The 24,771-nt window shown below is 45.0% G+C and overlaps 1 protein-coding gene across 5 annotated transcripts in view; it reads left to right on the top strand.

Annotated features, from left to right (window-relative positions):
* Window positions 1-24,771, top strand: part of ARHGAP26 (Rho GTPase activating protein 26) — a 414,762-nt gene that overhangs the window by 216,153 nt on the left and 173,838 nt on the right. For all 5 annotated transcript variants that reach the window (XM_070414706.1, XM_070414707.1, XM_070414705.1 and 2 more), the window contains exon 13: window positions 18,170-18,235. In XM_070414706.1, coding sequence (XP_070270807.1) covers window positions 18,170-18,235 — 66 coding nt within the window. The remainder of the gene's footprint in view (window positions 1-18,169; window positions 18,236-24,771) is intronic.

Here is a 24,771-nt window from a genome sequence, read left to right as displayed (position 1 = left end):
CGGTCAACTGCTGGTATTTTCCAAATAGCCCAGTTGCCAAGGAGCGGATGGCAGCAGATAAATATAGGTGCAGAGCCTTTATCCTCTCCTTTTTATTCTCTATTTGGATCTCAGATATAGAGAGATTGAATTAAACATACTCCTCCATTGGTGGCACATTACCATCACAGGGCCCTCCATTCACTCATTTCATTCTTTTCTCAATTCCTATTCCTTTTTTCTCCTTTAGGCCACCATTCTAATGTGTTCTTTTAATCTGTATTCTCGAACAATGTGTATATGTTTTATCTACCTGTGTTTTTAAGTGACACAATGGCTATATGTCTTGCTCAGTTTACTTTGCTCCCTCAGCATGGTCTTAGGAGCCATCCATAGTCCTCTGTCTGCTTCTAGAGCCTGGCTTCTGTCTGCTGCACACTCCATGGTGTAGGACACTGTCCATCTGCTTCTGTAGAGATGCCCTCCACCTCCTCATTCCTCCAACTCCTCATCACTGCTAACGATACCAACATCTCTTACCTGTCCCCCTGTGTGGCATTTCTTTGGGTTATATGCACAGGGAGAATTTCTGGTCTGTTAAAGGGAGTGCATAGACAGAGTTTTAGGGAGGACTCTTATGTCCTTCTCCAGAGCAGTTGCTCCACAGTCCCACCAACACTCCTTGAGGATTTCTCTATTCCTGCCAGTTCTTGCCATTATTCAGCTACCTAATTTTTTGTCAATGATAGCTCATTGTTTTTTTTTAGTTTATTTAGCTCATTTCTCTGATAATTAATGAGCTTGAGCATCCCTTTATTTGCCTGTTTACTGGGTTTCCTCTTCTTTTTTTGCCTAGTTATGTTCTTTGCCCATTTTAGATGGCAGGTACCAATTTTTCTTGTTGATTTGTGAAGTTCTTTCTGTATTCTAGATATCAATCCCTTTTTAGGTGTAGACATTTTAAATATTTCTTCCTATCTTGTCATCCATCTGTTAATATTATATGTGATATCCTCCCTTGAGTATAAAGCCTTACTCTTTTAATATTCAAATTCATCATCTTTTTTTTTTTTGCATTCTGGTTTATGATTTTCAAGTTGTGTTTTAAAGAAGGCCTTTCTGACCCATGTCACCAAGATGTGCTCCTACATTTTCTTTTATTGGCTTCATGATTTTTATCTTTCACATTTGGGCTTCTAATCTGATATCTACCGTCATATATGATGTTTCATGAAGATCCAGCTTTGTTTTGTCCATATGAGGAGTCAGTTTTTCCACCAACATCTACGAAACTCCATTCTTTCCCCCTTTAACCTCTGGTGCCAGCTTTCTTGTACATTAGGTTTGCGTATCTGAGCTCCGTCTCTCAGCTCTTTATCTCCTTGGTTTATTTGTTCTTGTGCTCAGACCTCTCTGGTTTTAATATGATGGCTCTGAGGCTGGTCTTCATATCTGGTAGTTTAAGTCTCCTGTCTTTACTCTCCATTTAAGGGTTGTCTCAGCTACTTGTGGAACTTTATCCTTCTATATAAATTCTGGTATATATGTGATAAGTTCCTCAGAAACTTAAAATTTTCATTGGGATTGCATTGAACGGTATTGATTAATTTGGGGATATTGACACTTTCATATTAACTTATCTCCTCTAAGAGCTTGGAATGCTTTCCATTTATTTAGACCACCTTTGTCATTTGTTAGAGTTTTAGTTCTCTGCCTACAGATCTTGTGCATTTTTGGTTTGGTTAATCTCTAAATACTAAATTCAGAAACCACTCTGCTATTTTTGCCAATCTTAAGGACCTTTCACCCCGTGGATCCTGCAGACATCAGGGATCCTTTCCTGGGTTTGTTCCTAGAGTATCAGAAATATACACCAATGACACTGAGTTTTCTCTCTTGGCCACATTCTGACCTGGTAGAGAAGGGAAGGGAAAAGATGGGCGTAAGGGTAATAGAGAGGAAGTAGGGTTTATTGCTCCCTAGGCTCCTTTACTGAGGGAGTGATCTTACAGTGTCAATAATCTGGACAGCTGATACCTGGCACTGATTTGCCCCCTTTCTTATTACAAACAATGGGACTCTGCGTTAGGCAAGAACCCCTCCTCCTGCCCCACCCCTGTGGCCGCCTTTGCCATCTTCATGTATATCTGCTGAGTCTACATGTCCTGTTGCTTGCCCTGCCTTTGGCTACAGTTATGAGAATTGGTTTATTCTCCTTTGAATTGAGCTCAGGTCAGAAGCAGGAAGAAAAGCCAGGAAATGGCCTGTCCTCAGCCCAGGCGGCTGTTGTCCTGTGGTCCCACCTGAGGAACAGTTAGAAAGCCAAGAACCTGTGCAGGGCAAGAGCAAGGGAAAGATAGGCTTTTCTAGTGTGAGTTGGTCTTTTCCAAGTTTGACATTTTAAATGAGAATGTCACTGCCTGTTAGCTTTAAAAAGATTAGCTTGTTTACAGAAGTGCTGCCGTCCTGTTGTTCCTCCAGCTGTTTGAAGGCTGAAGGCTGACAGATGGAGACAGAGAGGGCTTCGTCTCCTAATCTTGATTTCATAGTGCCACTTATCTTTATGTGCATGTTAACTCGAATTCCCGAGGTTAATCGGATTACATTCAAAGGGCCATGCCAGCTCATGCACCTCAGGACCCAGCTCGACCCTGACTGTCTGGCTTTCCAAGAGGACATCGCAGTGGCTTACTTTGCTTCCCGCTCTTGTTTTACATTTTCCTGGTTGCTCCTCCCTGAAGCTTTACTAGATTTAACTGCAGGAGTTCAGGTTTCCTGTAGCTCTTCATTTGATCGAAACCTATCAGAGCTCTTCAAGGGCCTGCGGTCCTAGGAGACCTGAGCACTGAGGGGTAAAGGCATTGACAAGTAGAATGTGCATCTCTTTCTTTAAGGAGTGTATCCTCTGCTGTTGAGGCTCAGACCACTGGGAGACAATAGACAAATGTGTAGGTGTGGGTGACATTCTGATGTCTACGGATGTAACCAGTGTGCAGACAAAATGCCCACAGCTGATTGGTTTGAGATAGGCTTCCAGCTAGATTAGAGAGACTTAAAAAATGGAAACTTCCCAGCTGCCCGCCTCCCAGAAAAAGGAAATATAACATTTCCTCTGTGCTTCCAAGTCGTAGTCCCTTTATTCCCAGTATGTTTTTAATCTAGTACTCTCACAAGAATCCTTTGTATTTGTATAATGCTCAAGAACCCACTGTACTTTGTCAAGTTGTCATTCATACTGGGATGTGGTGGAAGAGCAGTGACTGGAGAAAGAATGACAAGTTGGAGTTAGGGTTTAGTCACATAGGATGTAGACATTGACTCTAAACTTCACTTCTAAGCAAGTTGAAAAACATGTATTTTCACTTTCTATGAAGATAATACGAAATCATTGTAGAATATGAAGGAAATATAGCAGTGATTCTCAAAAAAAACAATGAAAATCATCTATAATACCACCCCCAGAAATGCTTCCTTCTTGCCTTTTTTTATGTCTTATATGTATTTTGTCAATGTCAATATATATTTTGACTTAATTGGCATTATACTGAATATACTTGTTTCCAGGCATCTTGTCATGTCTGAAAAATTATTTATAAATACCATTTGTAATGGTTGTTTATTATTCTGTTATAGAATTATATCCCAGTTTGTTGAACCAGTTGCTATCATTGGACTTGAATGTCCTTTCCAGACTTTTGACACCATGAGTAACAGCAGCCTGAGCATCCTTGTTGCTCATTTTTACGTATCACAGATAATTTCCTGTGGGTGGGTCCTGCCATGTGGACGGGAGAGAGCTGTTTCTACGGAGGGTCCTGTGTACATGGTGTGGATTAGCGTGCTGACACACTGGCTGTGGAAGCCTCGATCAGAGTGGACCTCCCTATGCTTCCATTTCCTTTTCTGTAAAATGTTGTGAGGATTAAAGTTTAGCACAGTATCTGACATGTTAGCTGGTAAGTGCCTAGTTCCTATTGGTTCTTGCCCTTCTCATTGTCTGGCCATGCCAGTCAGTCTCTCACATGAGAAGAGAAAGCTCACTGATTGGCAGTTATTGTTTAGCACAGGGGTCAGCTTTTTCAATTAAGAGCAGTGATTTTGAACTCTACTATTGTAGCATGAAAGCAGGCATAGACAACATGGCAACAAATGAGTGTGGTGTTTATTAGTAAAACTTTATTTACAAGCCAGGCAATGGTGAATTTGGCCCGCAGACTATAGTTTTTTAAACCTTAGCTTAATACAAGGATACATTTTTAAAAATTATTCTACGATGGCAGGAAGTTATGGCAGGAAGCATGAAAGTGGTATGTGAATGGTTGCTATTTGCAGAAATGCTGTTCACAGATGACTTTACAATTGTGCAAACAGGCTTAGAGTTTCAGGTAGCACAGGCGAGAAGCAGTGGGGCTGATGGTCAAACCAGAGTCTGCCTGATGGCCCAAGTCACCCCCTCTCCCTCCCTTTCTCAATATGCGTGAGATCTTGGCTCTGTTCTACCATCCTGTCATCATGTAGCCAACCCACAGGGGCTGGAAGGAGTTTTGTCATCAGCCTCCAACACCTAACCCACCCGGCTCTTTGCGGTTGAGGGGCCACCCCATATTCCACCCAGTGAGTCTCGTCATTTGAACCATCAGTGGCTCCTCACACACCAGGCCCGACCCTGGGAAAGTCACATGTTTCAGTGACTTTCCAGCTTCCCTGGTGCAGAACCGTGACATGGCCCTCTGCCCTCCCGCAGGCATTCGGCAGCTCAACCAAAGCGGCTTTACATGTTGTTTCTGTTACGTGTGCTCACCACTCTTTTGGCCCTCAGTCAGATCAAACTCCCAACGGTGTTCTATCAAGGTTTTCTGGTTTCATGAGGATGCGCACGAGATGGAGGACCAGGAGAGGAGACAGGGAGCTCTGTGCACTCGCTGCCCCGCCTCTGATGTGTACATTCTCTTCATCTCTGTGCCTCAGCTTCCCTTGATCTGTAAAACAGAAAAAGATAATCCATCTTGGAGATTGCAGGGAAAGGCACGATGGAATTGCATGGGTCACTGTGTCCTTTCAAAGGTTCTAAAAGCCCAACAGTCTCATGATAGCAGCAGAGGACCAAAAAAGAGGATTTTCTTTTTCCTTTCGCTTCCAGTCAACCTTCAGCTTTTTGCTGTTAGAACATCCACAGCTGAGAGGCAGGAGGAGGCAGTCACTGGTAACCAGGACGCCTGTGGGATCAGAGCCATCCCATGGCTGCCAGGTCTCCACTGGCCGGTGGCTTATAAATAGAACATTTCCCCTTTTAAACCTGAGAAGGATGGATGGCATGATGGGCATGGCGACCTGGCCTCCTGTGCGCTGGCCCACGAGGCAGTCAGCTGAGGGCACCTTCCCCTCCAGCTTTCCATCCTGGCCGCCAGGCCTGGGCTGAGAGAAGACAGGCGCTCACTCCCTGCCCTGCTTGCACTCCCTCCCAGTTGTCCTGCTCCCCCCTTGGTCCTTTCCTTTCTCCTTTCCCCTCCCTCTGTTGCATGGCAGGCTCCTGTGGCCACCACTTGCACCGCCTGAGCCATCCATCGTCAGGCGAGACCTAAGTGCTGACTTTCTGCACCTCGCTTTTCATTGTGACTTGTGTGTGCAACAGTTTCTGTGGCTCACATTGAGCTCAAATTATATTTAGTTGAACAGTAATTCCCAACTCGAGAACAGCCCCGACTGAGGGATTGAGGCTAGCGAGAGAGGAAGATGATGGAGCAGGTTGTTTTCTCAGAGATTTTATTATTGGGGTTTCCAGCCCCAATAATATGACTGGCAGTGGTGCTCTTTGGACTCGCTTGGACAATCAGAAGCCTTGCTGCTTGTTCTAAATGACACTTCACAAATCCATCCTCTCTCTGAGCCAACTTTAGACTGACAGATGCAGCCAATGTGTGACTGTGCTGTGGCCTAATATTCCCCTTTCCCTTGGCAGTGTGGGCTCTGTCCCGACAGCCTGGCAGGTGTGAGCCGCCCTTTGGCAACCCCAGTCTAGGCTTCAGCCAAGCAACAGTGAGCAGGTCCCTGGCTGCATCTTTAACTCCTAAAGCTCAGTGCAAAGGTTCTCGAGGCAGAGACAGAAAGATTTCCCCCAATGCCACCAGGGGCAGGCTCTGCATTAATGTCTATTGAGCACAGACTATGTACTGGGCAATGTGCTCAGCATTTGACATACATTATGTCATTTGATCCTTATAAGGTAGGTAGCATTGTTGACCCATTTACAGATGAAAAAAATGGGCTTCATTCTGAGTGCAAGTTTGTGGTTACTTAAGATCATGCCTTCCCACCCTAATCAGTGTGTTCACATTCAGCATGCAGATTCAGCTCACATTCAGCATGCAGATTCAGCAGAGGTGGGCCCGTGCTGCTGCCCACAGTGCGGACAGTGTTGAGTGGTGTTAGTACACACCAGGGGTGGGTTCCCAGGCTCACAGCTTACTGAGTGTGTGGCCTTGGGAACTTAATTTCGCCAGGCCTCAGTTTATCTGTAAGAAGAGGATAGCTTTAGCACCTATGTCATTGGTTTATTGAGAGGATTAAATGGGATTAGGAAGGGAATCTTTAGTTCAGGGGTCTGGTATTCTAGGCAATCATTAAATGTTGTTCTCTACTGTTATTATTGTCAATGACATTGTCCAAAACCAGAGGCTATTTATATAGAATCATGACACGGGGCAGTCTCTGTAGAGTTCCTTGGAGTGCCTTCACAGACATCTCCTTATTTGATTCTCACAAGGCCTGATCTTATCCACGAGGAGAAGGGTTGCAGAGCTCATAGGCGAAGGATGCCTGTGTCACACAGCCACTCAATGGGGACTCCCAGGTGCAGGCCTCTGATCTTGAAGGTCCTCTCTTTCCCTGCCCTTTGCTGCCTCAGTGTTTGTTGTGACCAAAAAAATATCTAAACCATTCCTAGATCAGCTGAGAGGACAGGGAGGTGAAGGCAGGAAAGAGACCTAGATGGTCAGAGGCAATTGGTTCTCAGCTTGACACTCTTCCACTCTCAGAAAGCTGGAGTTCTCTTTTTTATTGAGAAATCAGAGCACAGCCACCCAGGCCTCAAGGCAGAAAGGAATTGAGGCCACTGGACTGTAATTTATTCTCGTGATGGCCAGATCCCAGTTCAGGAGACAAATGGTCCTGATGAAGCTCTTCGGCGTTACCGTGGTGGGCATTAAGTATTGCTCTTTCCCGGCTGTCCTGATTCAGAATTTTAAGGTGGACCGGGAGGCTGCAGGTGTAAAAGCCCACAAGGACACACTCCATACCCTGCAAGCTGATTTGCAGCCCTCAGCCTGTACTGCGCAAGAACCCAGACACTGCCACTCTGGCTGCCTGCGTATTGCCAAGAACCGTAACACTTTACAGCTGTCCTAGAGCCTCCCTTGACTCAGGCTGAGAGCTGGCAGGTTTGTTCCAGGCCCAGCAGGGATTTCATCTCCTTTCCTGCTACCTATTTTACTTTGTCTACTCTGTGTCCCTCTTGGCTTATTTTTCTCTGTGTGTGTCTGTGGAAAAAGAAGATAGGTGCCTGTGTATGTGGTAGGCTAGGGAGGAAAATTTGATTGGCAGTGTTCATGCTTAGAGGCCTAGGGATGAATGAGATCCCTACCAGACCTGTTTGTCTTGTGCTTCTCACCGCAGGGCCCTGTGCAGCCAGCTGCTCCCCATCCAAGACTCCTGGAGTGTGGGGACTTCTTTACCTATTGGTTTCTCGTGTCTCAGCTGGTGAAAATGTAGATTGTATTTGTTCCTTCATTCAGGAAATATTTATTGAAACTACAGTAATGAACAAGGCAAATAAAGTTCCTGCTGTCATGGAGTTATACTATTGAGAAAAACTGACAACAAGCAGTAAGCATGTAAACAAAGGTTATACTTTCAGGTGGAGAAAAGTGCAATGAAGAATGAAGAGCAAAGGGATAGAGAGTGAGAGGGAAGGACTAGCTGGAGCAGAGAAGGCCTCCCTGAAGAGGTGACATTTGAGGAGAAATCCGAACAAAGGGAGGGGGAGGGAGGCATGTCAGGAGCTGGCAGATGAGCATTACTAGTACAGGGACCAGCACATGCAAAGGCCCTGAGGTGGAGGAAATGAACTAGCTGTGTTATAGAAATATCAGAGAGGAAGCCAGAGGGACAGTGGTCAGGTAGGCTAGGACTAGCCCCTGTGAGGCCATGGTCAAGGGTAAGATTGTGTTCTGAATGTCATGAGAAGTCCCTAGAGAATTGTGATCAGGCAAGTGACATAAGCCAATGTATATTTTTAAAAGATGACTCTGGCTGCTGGTAGAGAATAAACTGTTGGGGGCAAAAGTCAAAACAGTTGAGAGGCTATTTATTGTAATAGTCCAAATAAAAGGTGATGGTGGCTTGGATCAAGGTATCAGCAATGGAGGTGGTGAGAAGTAGTTGGATTCTAGATGCGTTTTTAAGTTATTACTGATGGGACTGGCTAGTGGATTGGATGTGGGATGTTGAGAAAGCAGGGAGTTAAGGGTGTCTGCATTGAAATAGGACAGCTTGCTAGTAGTACCCTCGTACCTTATCTTCTCATCCAGGTTGAATGTAGTGCCTGGTCTGGAACAAGTTAGGACAGGAGCTCCCAAATGTTTTATTTATGTATCATCTTTATGAATTTTTTACATATACCACCTGTATTATTATTTATTTACTATTTTTCTTTATATCAATTCACCCTTTTTAAGCCTAAATTTATTTTAAAAGAAATATATCATGCTATGTGTGATAATCCAGTAAGTTTCCAATATTCATTAAAGTAAGTGTACAACTATTATAAATATTTCTTTGTGAACCACTTGGAACCATTTGATATACTACCAGTGGCACAAGCCGACATTACATAATGAGATAATAGCACTGGTTGAATTGTTATTAGATGGAGAATGTGATATAGATATTAGCAACTGATTAATAGTCATCAGTCATTACCGTTCATCTTTAGTGATAACATTTTAATTGCTTTGTATATAGTGCAGTGCTACCTGAAGTGTGATTCTCACACTTACTGAAGCATAACACCTGGGAGGACACACAGAATGTGATGTGCAATAAGCATGCCCCCTCCTTCTCTGGTCTGCTGGATTTGAGGACTGCTACTGGAGTAGAAAGTGCAGAATCTAGAAAATGTGATCCCCAGCCCCTGTCCCTTACTGAGCAGCCATCTGAATTTTGGCAGAAGAGTAAGGAAGTAGAAGAGGATGAGCTAAGAAGTCAGCAGGAGCTAGAATCCTGGTTCCACCACTCTCTAATGCCATCATCTTGCAGAAGTTCCTTAACCTTGTTGAAGGTGAGGTTTCCTGCCTACAAAATAGGGAGGGGGAGAAGGGTAGGATGCGTTTAAGTGCTTAGCCCAGAGCAGCACAGTCTGCTTAGTGAGTTATCTTTGTTGTTACCACTTAACATCATGAGCCTGGCTTTTCTCATTATCCAAACCTAACAGATATATTGGGAAAATCAAATAAGCTATAATTTATTCTATAAATGGTAATGTATTATCCTTCATTATACTTATTAGTGTAGAAACACAGCAAGAAGTTATTAGTAAGAATGGTAACAATATTTACCCCCTGGGATTATTGTAAGGATAACATGGATTTGAGTATGACAAGTTTTTTATCAACTGGACAGTTCGAGTATAGTATTAGGAAGTAATAACATATTGGTAATACTGGCAATGGCCATTTATTAAATACCAAATAAGTCACAGTTGCTGTATATTTCATTTGATCCTTGCAACACCTAGATGTGTTATCCCCACTATACAGGTGAGGAAGGGAGTCTCCAGGAGGTGAAGCACCTTGCCTAAGATCACACCCAGTCCGAGAGTAGCAGAGACAGGATTCTATCTGATCCTGCCTGTTTTTAAAGCTTATTGTTCTCTTTCCAAGACATATCATTTGTGTCTGTGTGATTTCAGTTAATAGTAACGTGAGTTCATATCCCCCGAATACATACTGGTCTGAGAGCACAGTATGTAGGCATTGGAGTTGGATGGAGCACAGGGTCTTGGGGAGCTGATCCAGGATTAAAAATCAGCTATGGGGAATCCCCAAAGTAGAGAATTTACACCGGGACAATGCAGAACCAATCGGCCAACTTTCCTGGGCCCCACTGGAAATTTCTGAAGGCTCAGTACAGTTTCCTAGGGGCCCTGGTCAGGGAGTCCTAGCAACTCTGGGGTTCCACATAATTGAGAATGTGCACTCTGGGTGTGTGAGCCAATTGGAAATCTGTCCTCCAGGTGGATTTCATATTTATTTCCATGTGGGTGTTTTTCTTCATGGCTTTTAATGGCACTGAAATTGATTAAATTCAGAAGGAGCAAGGCAGGCCAGACTCTAAAGAGCAAATCACATTGGGAAATTGAGCAAATTTCTGTGGTGAGAACAGGCCCCTGGAGCTTTCCATAAAACGTCCGTATAATGGTGGCCTGCTCGCAGTAACTCTAGACACTCCCATATCCATCCTGTTAACTATAGGGCAGCAACTACCTTTACCTCTCAGTTCTCATGTTTTTATGCAGATATGCAGCACTTCCAGCAAATTCCATTTCTCCCATAAAAAATTTAAAAATAATTTTTTAAAAAAATCAAAGAAAAATTGAATAAGTTTTCTGGGGGAAAATTTCAGGCTGGGAAAAACCTGTTGAATACCAGCTTCAGAAAAGTGGTAATCCATTCTACTGGGTGTTGAGACTAATTCAGTCGATGAGCATCTCTGCTTTGCAAAGGATTTGTCTCCTGAAGGTCTGGTAGAATTCCCGGGGGAGCCTGTAACCTTGGGGTGTGTCCACAGACCATGTGTCCATCAGGCAGTCTATGGTATGGAAAGCCCCCTTCTGTTCAAACTTGATTTGGCCACTTCTTGCCTAATTTCTTGGTGTTCTGAGTACTGAGGGTTGGGGTAGGGCAACAGTAGGTCAGCGGTTTTCAGAAAAGGGGCTCCTGGACCTGAAGAGTGAGATCTGTTGGGTAGACTAAGCTCTAGGGGAGAATGCCCTTGTTTTCTAGGGCCTTCCTCAACCTTTAGGGCCATCCAACTATTTAGATGACCCTGTTACTATGACAAGGAGGAACCCCTACCCACTACCCCTCGCCAGCCCAAGGTTCATGCCACCACATACAACTTGGTGATGATAATGCCTTGATGAACAAGCAGAGGATTTCTAAAAGTTCCAGGAAAACCTAAACTTGGTTTTGTCTCTTCTGTCTCATGTCTTGGCTTGCACAGCTTTTGCTTTTCCTTTCTCTTGAACTCATTTTTGGGGCTGTACTGCTTGGTGGTAGTACCTCTTTTTATTGATACAGGAAGGAAGGAAGGAAATGGTTAGATCAGGGCATTCATTTCTTTATTTAACCATAGCTTCCACACAAAAGATGAAAAAGCTGAGGGTCAGAAACTTTAATAACACACCTACTCTCAGAGGGTTGATATCAGTTGGAATCTGAAAGGTCGTTTTCGATTACACCACACTGCCCCTCAGCATCTCTCCCCACGGTCAGTCACCATTTGCCTGTCCATGCACCCAGAATGAAAAATTACACAAAATGAAAAATGGGATGCTTCTTCTTCCTGTCCAACAATGTAGTAAGCCGTGAAAGACAGAGATATAGTACTGAATAAAATAAAGATGTACACGCACCATTGCCTTCATTGATGCATACCTTTTTTGGTAGACATTTTTTTGTAGGATTATACAATTCAATGTAAGCTTGAAATTGTGCTATATACTTTGATGGACAGGTTGATGGTGCTGTATTCTAGTGTATGATGGGGGCATTAACCTAGATAGAAAGGTCAGGAAGGCTTTTTTTGAGGAATTGATACTTAGGGGAGACCTGAGGATTCAGAGTTACTTGGGTCAAGGGGCTTCTAGGTGAAATTCAGAGCTTGTGCTGGGGAGAAAGTGTGGCCAGTTGGGTGCTCTGGACGAAAGTCAGTGAGGTTGGGATGCTGAGATCTAGGGGAGAGGCATCAGGCAAGGCTGGAGAGGCAGACTGGGGCTAGACTACAAGGGTCCTGAGGGTCATGTTAAGGATTCGGGTTATCCTCCCAAGAGCAGTGGGGTGCCATAGAGAGATTTTAAACAGGGAAGTGCCATGGTCTGATTGTGTGAAGATCATGGGGGCTACACTGTGGAGGACAGATTGGAGGAAGCCAGAAAAGATGTAAAGAAACCAGTCAGGAGGTCATTGAAGCCATCCTGGTAACAGATGATGGAAGCCAGGACTGGAGTGGTGGTGGTGAAGATGGAAAGAACTAGACAAAATTGAGAGACACCCAGAGATAAAATTGAGGGTTTTGGTGGTCATTGGATATGAGAGGTAACAAAGACGGAGGTGCTAAGGGCCATGCTCACGGTTTTATTGTAGTTCTCACCCTCTACCATCACCTACACATTTCTTTGTTGTTTTTTAATCCTCACCTGAGGACATTTTTTTCATTCATTTCTAGAGAGAGTGGAAGGGAGGGAGGAGAGAGAGATGGGATGGAGGAAGTGGAAGAGGAGGAGAAGGTGATGGGGGGAGAGAGAGAGAGAGAGAGAGAGAGAGACATGAATGTGAGAGAGACACATTGATTGGTTGCCTCCTGCGCGAGGGCACCTAGACCGGGGCTGCAGATGGGACCTGCCACCCAGGTACATGCCCTTAACTGGGAATTGAACCCAAGACACTCTGGTGCTTGGGCCAATGCTCTAACTACTGAGACACCAGCCAGGGCCACACCTCATTTTTTTAAAGGTGTAAAGAACCAGGAAAAGTGTCTCAAGTGAGGTACCATGAGGTACTAGAAGCTGCAGAACATGGCAGTGGTGTTTATGCTAAAAGCCATCTCTACCTGGCCCATCAGCCTCCTTCCTTTAGATAAGAAAATAATTTAAGTTTTTGTAAACAGCAAAATAGTCATTTTCTGGATTTAACCTGTCTCTCCAGTCTCAGAGTTCTTACCCTAGACCAGTGGTCGGCAAACTGCGGCTCGTGAGCCACATGCGGCTCTTTGGCCCCTTGAGTGTGGCCACGAAGTTTCAATTGCACTGTACGTGCACGCCCGCATGTGGTATTTTGTGGAAGAGCCACACTCAGGGGGCCACAGTTTGCCGACCACTGCCCTAGACCAGCGGTTCTCAACCTGTGGGTCGCAACCCCTTTGGCGGTCAAACGACCCTTTCACAGGGGTTGCCTAAGACCATCCTGCATATCAGATATGTACATTACGATTCATAACAGTAGCAACATTACAGTTATGAAGTAGCAACAAAAATAATTTTATGGTTGGGTCACAACATGAGGAACTGTATTTAAAGGGCCAGAAGGTTGAGAACCACTGCCCTAGACATATAGCACAAACCCCAGTAGTCTGGCCGGCATCCTCCTCCCACTTGTGCCCTAAGACTCTCCTGTTGACTGAGGGTCAGCCCATTTCTCCAGGATTCTCATGTTCTCCATAGAACTTTGGAAAATAGGTTTGTGTGACCTGGGCCCTTTCCTTTCTTTAAAAGGATACAAAGAAACAAGGCTTCAAAAGTTGAAATGAAAGTTAAGAGGATGACATGTTTCTAACTTGGCGGGTCAACCTGGGTATTTGGTGCAAGCGCTCTGAATAGTCATTATATGGCAGCTGTTTGGGTTGCCCTGTGCGTAAACCTAGGCAGAGCTGACTCTGAGGCTGAGGATGAAAGATAAGCCTTGACCGTAAGACAGTGGATGTCAGGCGGGCGTAGGAGTCACAGTTCCTGCAACAACTCATCGCAAGTCAAATTAAGGGAATAATGCAAGTCTAGTAGATATTTAATGAGAGATTATTTCTAGAGATTATAAGGATACAGAAATTGCAAATAAATCCCTGACCTTTCCTGAGCCTTGGCTCAGTGAAAGAGCTGAATCACCTGCTTGAGGGGATTAAGAAGAACCGCTTCCATCTGTCAGGCTGCTCAGACTTTTTCTGTCATTAGCAACTGTTTGGCAGTGATCCTGTCCTAAACCTTTTAGTGGGGACTCGATTTTCAGAGTAGGAGATCTCAATTAACTTCGATTAGGAACCTGCTAGGCAGAGATCAGGACGAATGATCTGCTAATGTATGCACTGTAGTCCCTATCATATTAGTGGTACTCAGGACACGTTAAATAAAGCAGTTGTTAATCATTTGTAACCTAATCATGACGTCAGCAGGAAACTGGGGTTGATGAGAGTAGAAGTCAAACCTGTGAGAGAGTAATAGGCACAGATGGAGAGACAGAGATGCAGGGAAGTGTGGGGCCGCACGCAGTTATGTCCCTTATAGCAGTTCCAGCTTAAAGAGCTAGAGCGATGGAGGCAAAGTTGTACTTCATGAGTTTCTTGTTGGGCACAGTGGTTTGACATGCATTCCATTTTTTAATACATTTTTATTTGTTTATAACTGCAATAATTATCAGCACTATGCAACATTATAGGCCAACAGAGCTCTTAATGTTTGACTTTGCAATATGTAAGCAATATATACATTGAATACTAATATATACCAATGAATACTACATTACCTGCATAATGTGTAAGGCCTTTGTGTTTAACATCTGTGTAAGATTATTTAAAGAAGGAGTTTGCTGGTTTAGAACAAATTGGAGAACTTCTGATGCTGGGAAAATCAAAGGATGAACATTTCGGGGGGCCTTGCTTTGCCGATTTCCAAAAGAAGTAATTGTAGTTAATGTAGGTTAGTGGAATTTAATTTTTTGGCAATGTACTTGGAAGGTTCTATTGTATTCTTTTCCATTACCTGTTACTTACCGAGGAAAGAATCTTGCTTCCTACAGTTCCACATGAAAAGACTCAGGGACTAATTTGCCTCTGTAAGGCTCTGTCTAGCTCTGTCATTTCTTCAGCTACTCGTGCTGATGGCTTTTTGAGTACGTATCTTCTTGCGACTGGGCTCATCACTGCCAGCTACCAGGTTATTTCTAATTTTCAAAACTTTAGTCAGTGTTCATGGGGTAAAGAAACAAAATAACCATTTTTCTGAACAGAAGTTCATTGATGCCGTGTTCACAAACCTACTCTTAAAACATTCAAGTTTGGAATCAGCCTTAGCTGCTCACAGAACACTATGCAAAATGACAGTTCTCTCCCAGACTTCTATGGCTCTCATCCCTATGCAAGGATACTCTTAAGAACCTCTCAAAGGAAGAACTAAAAGGCTTCAACTGACTGTTGAGTCAGTTATGAACATTTTGGAAACCTCAAGTATAAAAAGTAATTTCCCCTCTGACAAATACATTCTAGTAGGCTCTGTTCTAACTACTGTAAAAAAGAAAAACCTCCCCTGCACCCGAAAGGATGCCCAGGATCCTTAGTCATCAGGGAAATGAAGTCAAAGCCACAATGAGGTACCACTTCACACTCACTAGAATGGCTATAATAAAAAAGACAATAACAAATGTTGGCAAGGAGTGGAGAAATTAGAACCCTCATTCATTGCCGGTGGGATTGTAAATGGTGCAGTGCTTTAGAAAGCAGTTTGGCAGTTTCTCAAAAAAGTTAAGCATAGAGTCACCAAACAACCCAGCAATTACACTCCTAGGCATATACTGAAGAGAAATGAAAGTATGCCCACACAGAGACTTGTACACAGATGTTCCTAGCAGCATTTATTCATAATAGCCCAAAGGGGAAGCAGCAGCTGATGAATGGATACATGAAATTTGGTCTATCTAGACCAGGGGTGGGCAAACTTTTTGACTCGAGGGCCACAATGGGTTCTTAAACTGGACCGGAGGGCCGGAACAAAAGCATGGATGGAGTGTTTGTGTGAACTAATATAAATTCAAAGTAAACGTCATTACATAAAAGGGTACGGTCTTTTTTTTTTTTTAGTTTTATTCATTTCAAATGGGCCGGATCGGCCCGCGGGCCGTAGTTTGCCCATGGCTGAGACAATAGAATAGTATTTATAATAATAAAAGCGTAATATGCTAATTAGACCAGATGTCCTTCCTTCCGGATAAAGCCACAGCAGGGTGGAGACAGTGGCAGAGGGCCCTGGCCAGGGTGTTGGGTGGTTGTTGCGGCAGAGGTGGCAGAGGCCCCTGGCGATAGGGGCTGGGGCCAAGGCCCTTGCACGAATTTCATGCATCAGGCCTCTAGTTTCGTCATTAAAAGAATGAAGTATTGATGCTACAGCAGAGACAAATCTTGAAAATAAATATTAAATGAAAGAAGCTAGACACAGAAGACCCACATATAGTATGGTTCCAGTTACATAACATGTGCAGAATAGGAAAATCTAGAGACAGAAAATATATTAGTGGTTTCTAGGGGCAGGAATAAGAGGGAAATAGAGAGTGACTGCTAATGTGTATGAGTTCTCTGTAGGGGGCAATGAAAATGTTATAGAATTAGATAGTGGTGATTGATAACTTTATTAATATGCTAGAAATTAATGAATTGTGGGTGAACTCTGTGATATGTGAATTATATTTCAATGAAGCTATTTTAAAAAATCTTCCCCAAGGTTCCAATAGTTATTTGGCCTGTGTATTGTAATTTGTTATTAAGTTTAGGAAATGTCCATGGCATGAGTTAATTGAGTTTCACTTGGAAAAATAATTTTGATCTGGCTTCCAGCTTCCAGTCTGAAAGCCCAATATAACACAATTTGCAAAGTAAATACTTGGTTAATACTAGAAAAAGCAAGGGATTGGCTTAGTAGGCTTTTTACAGCTTTAAGGGAATGTAAGAGCAATGGTTTTGTATGCCAGTTGGTCTCCAGGTAGAAAAGCACTCTTTTCCTCCTTTTCTAGTACTTTACTTACTATCCTAGAGACCAAGTGTGTCTATAATAAGTACCACTAAGCACCAAGCATACATGTAAGAACAAGAGCTATTTCCCTTTGGGAAGAGAAGTTTGGAGAAATTAGCATTCCTTTCTAGTTTGATTTGGAGACTTCTCAGTGATTTTTTTTTAAAAGGACTTTTATCTTCATTGGATCTAAGTTTACTCATAGACATTAAGAATTGGAGAAAGATTCCATTTGGATTAGATCCAAGATGAGTTCCAGTTCTCTCAGTGCTCAGAGTGTACAAGTTTATTTCTTGCCCTGGGATGATGACAAATCATTTATAAATACTCACCTTCCTACCTTCTGCCATTTCCCTCTCTATTCTGAACATTCATTTGTAGAATGTTTTGTCCTGATATCCTAAGGAGGTCAAAGATGAACCCATTCTTAAAAATGACCACACGCATCTTATTACTGGGTAACCAGCGTGTGGGGATGAATTTTGGTGGGTTTCCCGCTTCGTTGTCAGGGTGGGAATTAGTTCTGTGCTGTGGGAAACGTTGCTAACTGTGGATCATCTGTTTTCTGAGTGACATTAGTGGGTTTGGGAGCAGATGGAAAACACGGTCACCACCTATTGAGTTACCACACAGAGCACACAGAGGCTGACTCTACTTATTATTGCCTTAGTTCTTCTGCCTCAGGTGGCTTCTCTGTTCTCGGCTGTTTTAATTTCCTTCTGGGTCATTTTTTTCTCCTTCTAGTAACCTGAGCAGTTTATTTCTCTCTTTAACTCAGGGTCACATTTAAGGCAGTTGGTCATACGGGTTCTGGGGTGAGTCTCCCACATATTAGACCTGCAACTTTGGTCAAGATACCTAGCTTTTGCCAAATCTCAGTTTCTTCATCTGTAATATGAGGCTAATGATAGGATGAGCCTAAAGGACTTGCTAGGAAAAAAATGAAATAATCTATGTCAATCACTTCTCCAACATTTATGCTTTTTGAAGGAGACCAACAAACAGTCCTCCAGCTCCTGATATTAACCAAACAATTTAAAGGATGCCTCGTTATTCCTTTGGTATGGTGCTCATCACTGTATGCTACAATTTCTTCAACTATACATTGATGATACTAGATAACCTTGCAGAGTTACTGTGAAAATTAAATGAGATAATATACACAAAATACTTAGAACTGTACCCAGCATGTGGTATGCTCTCAGTGAATAACAGCTTTAAAAAATATTATTCCCATGCCTTTTGTGGGAAAAATTAAAAGGATATGTGGCCACACCATGGGACTGAGTCATCTTGGGTTGGTCATGCCTTGTCCCAAGGTTGATTTGCATGGCCAGCAACTTGAACTCTGTTCTCTTCTTCTTTCAGCTGCACAGTTGGACAGCATTGGCTTCAGCATAATCAGGAAATGCATCCACGCTGTGGAAACCAGAGGTAAGTAGTTCAGCAGATGGCATTGTTCTCAGCGAAGGTCACACATCTGGGGAGGTGTCAGACCTGAGACCTGCTACCTGCTGATTTCCGATTTTAAGTGACTCATGAACCCCCAAGTCCCATGGCCAGTGGGTTTCTATGAGTTGTGTTGCCCTGAAGCAGAGACTCTCAACCAGTTTGGTGTCATTGATGTCTTTGATCTGGAGAAAGCTTTAAATGCATACATATCAAATACTTGGGATTAAAAGGAAACCAACTACTGAAGTTCAATTATTGAAGTACTAATAGTATGTGTTGTGCTGCAATAATAAGTGTTTCTTTGTTGACACTGTAAATAAGTTAAAGTGGTGGGTTGACAAGTTGCTCCATTCAGAAATATTTCAAGGTGTCTATAACAATTGTAATATGTTATGAAAACATCTATGACTTCTGACCAAATTGCAGGTATTGCTAAATCTACTGTAATTTGTTTCTTATATTGTAACTAGAGGCCCGGTGCACAAAAATTTGTGCACTCGGGGGATAAGGGGGTCCCTCAGCTCATCCTGTGCCCTCTCCCAGTCTGGGACGCCTCGGGAGATAATGACCTGCTGGCTTAGGCCTGCTCCTGGGTGGCAGAGGGCAGGCCCAATCCCTGGGTGCAGCCCCTGGTCGGGCTCAGAGCAGGGCCGATTGGGGAGTTGGGGCGCCGCCCCCTGTCACACACAGAGCAGGGTCCAACAGGGGGTTGAGGAGCTCCCCCCTCTCACTCACAGAGTAGGGCCGATAGGGGAGTTGGGGCACTGCCCCCTGTCACACACAGAGCAGGGCGGATCAGAGGGTTGGGGCGCTGCCCCCTGTCATGCACAGAGCAGGGCCCATCAGGGGGGTTGGGGCTCCGTACCCTATCACCCACAGAGCAGGGCCCATCAGGGGGTTGGGGAGCTCCCCCCTGTCACACACAGAGCAGGGACCATCAGGGGGTTGAGGAGCTCCCCTCTGTCACTCACAGAGTAGGGCCGATAGGGGAGTTGGGGCACCACCTCCTGTCACACACAGAGCAGGGCCGATCAGGGGGTTGGGGCGCCGCCACTGTCACACTCAGGGCAGGGCCGATGGGGAGGTTATGGTTCTACCCTGTCACACACAGAGCAGGGCCTGTGGGGCGGGGGGGAGGGGGGCGGGGAGTTGGGGCGCCGCACCCTGTCACACACGGAGCAGGGACCGTGGGGGGGTGGGAGTTGGGGCGCCGCACCCTGTCACACACAGAGCAGGGCCGATCAGGGGGTTGGGGCGCAGCCACTGTCACACTCAGGGCAGGGCCGATGGGGAGGTTATGGCTCTACCCTGTCACACGCAGAGCAGGGCCTGTGGTGGTGGTGGGGGGGGGGGGGTTGGGGTGCCACACCCTGTCACACACAGAGCAGGGCCGATCAGGGGGTTTGGGCGCTGCCCCCTGTCACACTGATCCGGTGCCAGGAGGCCTCGCGGCTCCGCTGATCCCGGTGCTGGGAGGCATATTACCCTTTTACTATATAGGATAGAGGCCTGGAGGCCGGCTGGTTTGCCCTGAAGGGTGTCCTGGATCAGGGTGGAGGTCCCCCCCTGGGGTGCCTGGCCAGCCTGGATGAGGGGATGATGGCTGTTTGCAGCTGGTCACACACCCTTCAGGGTGGGGGTCCCCACTGGGGTGCCTGGCCAGTCTGGGTGAGGGGCTGAGGGCTGCTTTCAGGCTGGCGGTTGTTGATTGAAGCTCCCAACGGCTCCTTTTTTTAAAATTTTATTCTGGGCCAGCTTTAGCTCTGGCTCTAGCTCTGAGAGCAGGTATCTTGTTTGTTTCGGTTCTATAATCGAAACAATGTATAACTTCAGCTCTGAGATCCCGGCCTACATTTTTTAGAATGTTTCAAACTGCCAGCTCAGAGGCCGGCAGCTTAGGCGGGGAACGTTGGAGTCAACCTTCACTGAAACAAGCAAGCCTCATGTTCGCTTCCAGCTGCCTGGCTGCCGGCCGCCATCTTGGCTGACAGTTAATTTGCATAAGGATATGCTGATTAGCCAATGGGAAGGGTAGTGGTTGTACGCCAATTACCATGTTTCTCTTTTATTAGTGTAGATGGAAGGGAAATGCTTAATTTTCAGTTAGAAGTTAGTGAAAATAAAGCTGTAATTGTGTTCCTCAGTTCATAGACACCCTGAATTCTGTAGTGGACCTCTTAATGCCCATGGACCCCGGGTTAAGAACCTACTCTGGGTAGCTTGTTGCTGGGGACCATGCAGGCAGAAAGAAATGTCCAGGCCCCTAGGTTCCTGCAGTGGCACTGTGGTCAGCCCTGCCTATCACACATTGACCTTTCCTGGGTCCAGAGGAACAGGGTTTTGAGATCAGGAAAGTTGTTTCATCCCAATGGTCTCCATCCCTACTTCTGAGGTGGCCACAAAGTTTGGAGCTTTGAGTGCATTGATCTGTTGAGTCCCTTACAAAAGCTGATAACTGTCTTCCCACTAGGCTTGATATGAGCCATTGTCAAAGTTGTGCATCTTATTTTTTCTACAGCCTCTCAACCCACCAGCCCTTTTTATTTGTTTGGAAGAAGTTCTACCACTTAAAGCAGGAGCCATAATTCTTGCCAGTTGAGAAATATAGGCATCTTCATAAAGGCTATAAAGCATTGAGTAGAGGGAGAGAAAAAAAAAATTAACCTTAAAAGCCTGTACTCCTATGTATCCAGTCAAAAAGTCTTCTATCCAACTTAGTTATTTTAATACTAGAGGCCCAGTGCACAAAAATTTATGCACTCAGGGAGGGCGGGGTCCCTCAGCCCAGCCTGTGCCCTCTCACAGTCTGGGACCCCTCGGGGGATGTCCACCTGCTGGCTTAGGCCCGCTCCCTGGGGGATCGGGCCTAAGCTGGCAGACATCCCTCTGGCAGCCCGGGAGCCCTCGGGGGATGTCCACTTGCCAGCAGGGAGCAGGCCTAAGCTGTAGTTGGACATCCTTAGTGCTGCTGTACTGGCAGCCGTCAGCCTGGCTTGTGGCTGAGCAGAGCTCCCCCTGTGGGAGCCCACTGACCACCAGGGGACAGCTCCTGCATTGAGCATCTGCCCCCTGGTGGTCAGTGTGTGCCATAGTGACCAGTCATTCCCAGTCTTTCTGCTGTTAGGGTCAATTTGCATATTACCCTTTTATTGTATAGGATAGAGGCCAGGTGCACGGGTGGGGGCTGGCTGCTTTGCCCTGAAGGGTGTCCTGGATTAGGGTGGGGGTCCCACTGGGGTGCCTGGCCAGCCTGGGTGAGGGGCTGATGGCCATTGTCAGGCTGGCCATGGCCATGGGCTGGAAGCAGGTATCTGGGATTTATTTATCTTCTATAATTGAAACTTTGTAGCCTTGAGCGGAGCTCAGGGCTGACAAGGCAGGTGGGAAGCTTGGTTTCCTCCATCACCGGGGGCAACCTAAGCCTCCTGCTTGCTCCAGCTCTGTGGCCGCCGCCATCTTCGTTGGGCTAATTTGAATATTCACTCCTGATTGGCTGGTGGGCATGGCTTGTGGGTGTCGTGGAGGTATGGTCAATTTGCGTGTTTCTCTTTTATTAGATTAGATGTACTAACATTTTAAAATGTTTGCTTATTTCTACTATACCTTTCTTCAATAAAGAATTAAGGCAGTTTGCAAGGATAATCCTATATAATAAAGAGGTATTATGCAAATTGACTGCCACACCCTCACACAAAATGGCTGCCCCCATGTGGTCACAAGATGGCCGCCACAAGATGGCCAGCAGGGGAGGGCAGTTGAGGGCAACCAGGCCTGCAGGGGAGGGCAGTTGAGGGCAACCAGGCCTGCAGGGGAGGGCAGTTGGGGGTGACCAGGTCTGCAGGGGAGGGCAGTTGGGGGGGAACAGGCCTGCACGGGAGGGCATTTTGGGGGCAACCAGGCCTGTAGGGAGGGCAGTTTGGGGCCATCAGGCCCATAGGGGAGCAGTTAGGCGTCAATCGAACGGCAGAGTTATGGTTAGGGGCTGATCAGGCTGGCAGGCAGAAGCGGTTAGGGACAATCAGGCAGGCAGGCAGGCAAGCGGTTGGGAGCCAGAAGTCCTGGATTGTGAGAGGGACCCCCAAGGGGTCCCAGATTGGAGAGGGTTCAGGCTGGGCTGAGGGACCCCCCCCCCCCCCCCCCCCCAGTGCATGAATTTTGTGCACCGGGCCTCTAGTGTAAAATATAACCAGAGAATATAAAGTGACATTTTTGGGAGTGGATCTTTTTTTTTTTTTTTTAATATATTTTATTGATTTTTTACAGAGAGGAAGGGAGAGAGATAGAGAGTTAGAAACATCGATGAGAGAGAAACATCGATTAGCTGCCTCCTCCACATCTCCTACTGGGGATGTGCCCGCAACCCAGGTACATGCCCTCGACCGGAATCGAACCTGGGACCCTTCAGTCCGCAGGCCGACGCTCTATCCACTGAGCCAAACCGGTTTCGGCTTTGGGAGTGGATCTTGAGGAAATAAGGACATGGGCCAGGTTGAGTTATAAGGATGTTTACAGAAAGGTGTTGTTAAGATTAAAAATCAGAAACTGGCCAAATGTCTCAAAATTTGGTTAAATCAACAGTGCTACTTTCATGCAGTAAAAAACTCTGGATCACTAAAAATGCAGTGGAAATATATTTATTGACACCCAAGGTTTTGGTTATATGTAGTAAGTGAAAAGTGCAGGTTCTAAAACAGCCTGCCAAGCATGAACCCATTCTGGGGGTGGCGGGGAGAGGGGAGAGTCGTGCCTACCCAGCTATCTTTATGTTGTCAGTGAGTCTCTCTGCTGTTTTTGCCTTCTTCTTTTGATTTATCTGTTTTCCACAACTGCAGTTTCTAAGTTTTTAAAAGTAGGTATAACTAAGATAATTTTTCAACAGGCATTTTGAAATCTTTTTATTTAACCAGTTAATTGCCACAATATTTTGAATTTAATTTATAAAGGTCCGCCGCTTGTGTCTGTAGACACTTATGGCATACAGATGGTTAAAAATAAAAGAATCAGATATAAGAGCTCCAGGGTTAACAAAAGTAGAGGCATAGATGTGGAGCCAAAAGTGAGTTCAAAACAGAACCCCCCTCCTCTCTGCTCCCCAGACACCTTCATATACTTGCCTGCGGTGGGCCACCTGTCTGTTGCTCAGTTTTCAGCAGCCAGAACAAAGAGAGAAACCTAATCATTTAAAACCCTTCACAGAGAGTGTGATAAATGCATACCCATAGCTCAGGAGGATGACTCTTTCTGATGTGAAGCCAGAAAATATACAGGATAAGTGGTGAGGAAGAGGAGGGTCACCAACTGGATTGGTCTCTTAGCTTCTGCTTCCGAAAATGATGTTTTAACTTCTGAGAAAGTTTTTATTTAGCACCAAGAGGACATAAAGACAGTGAGTTAAAAGCCATTTTTATATAAATGCATGAAGGAAGTGGCTATTTCCTTACTGCAGTGCATGTATGTACATACATATTTGTGGTGACCAGGGATGACCAGACCTCCCATGCTCTCTGGGGTTCATTAATCATTGCCCAATGGGAGTCGGGATTGTGTCAAATTCCAGGAAAGCACAAGGACAAAAGAAAGAGATAACACTTCAGAAAGGAGAAGCCCTTCAAGCCACCATATCACTGAATAATGGTTCTGCTACTGAGTAACCGGGGGCCCATTCCTTAGTTTTTGACCAGCGTCTCCTAGCCATGAACCATGCGGGATCATGCCATGCTTTTATAGATCTGTTTTAGTTGTGGAGGCCCCTCATTCCAGACCACTTGCTTTTATTCATGAGTTCCATTTCTAGATAGGTGTTGTAGAATCAGCATTTTCCCACATTTCTTTCAGGAAATTTTGTTTTGACTCCAAATTATACTATCAGAGTATAATTCACTATATTATTCATTCTATTCTATCACGTATCATATACTGATCTGGGTGTTGGTGATACAATGGTGAGGAAGACAGAATCACTGTACTATGAGTTTACATTGTAGGTGGGGGGAGAAAGATAGACAAGAAACCCAATAAAGATAATTTTAGATATTAACTGCTATAAAGAAAAAAAAAAAAACAGGGCCAGGTCCTGGCCAATAGTGTTGGTATGGGATGCATTAAAGAGGTTGTGTTTAAGCTGAGACCTGAATGATGAAAAAATCTAGGAAAGGAGGGTTGCAGGTGGAGAAAAGGCTGTGACTGGGGGCCTGAGCTTGATTTGCTGGAGTAACAGGAAGGCCGGTGTGGCTGGAGCGGAGTGGAATGGTTGATGCTAGGGTCAGGGATAGGCCTGAGCTCAATCATGTAGGACCTTGTAGGCACAGTAAGGTTTGATTGTGATCTAAATGCAATGGGAAGCTACTGGAAGGTTTATAAGAAAAGACATGGTTTGAACTGATTTACATTTTGAGAAGTTCTCTTTGGCTAGTGGTTGAAAATGGACCTTGAGATAAAACAGGAAGTGGGAGAAAGGTATCAAATATGATGGGCCTAGGACTAACAGGGGAAAAGTCATTTTACATCACTTGGTCTGA

This window comes from Myotis yumanensis, unplaced genomic scaffold (genome assembly GCF_028538775.1).
Source record: "Myotis yumanensis isolate MYYU_CA2020_CCGP unplaced genomic scaffold, mMyoYum1.0.hap1 SCAF_5, whole genome shotgun sequence".
Lineage (NCBI taxonomy): Eukaryota > Metazoa > Chordata > Mammalia > Chiroptera > Vespertilionidae > Myotis > Myotis yumanensis.
The sequence above is the reverse complement of the archived record's forward strand: the minus strand, read 5'-3'. Positions and strand labels throughout refer to the sequence as shown.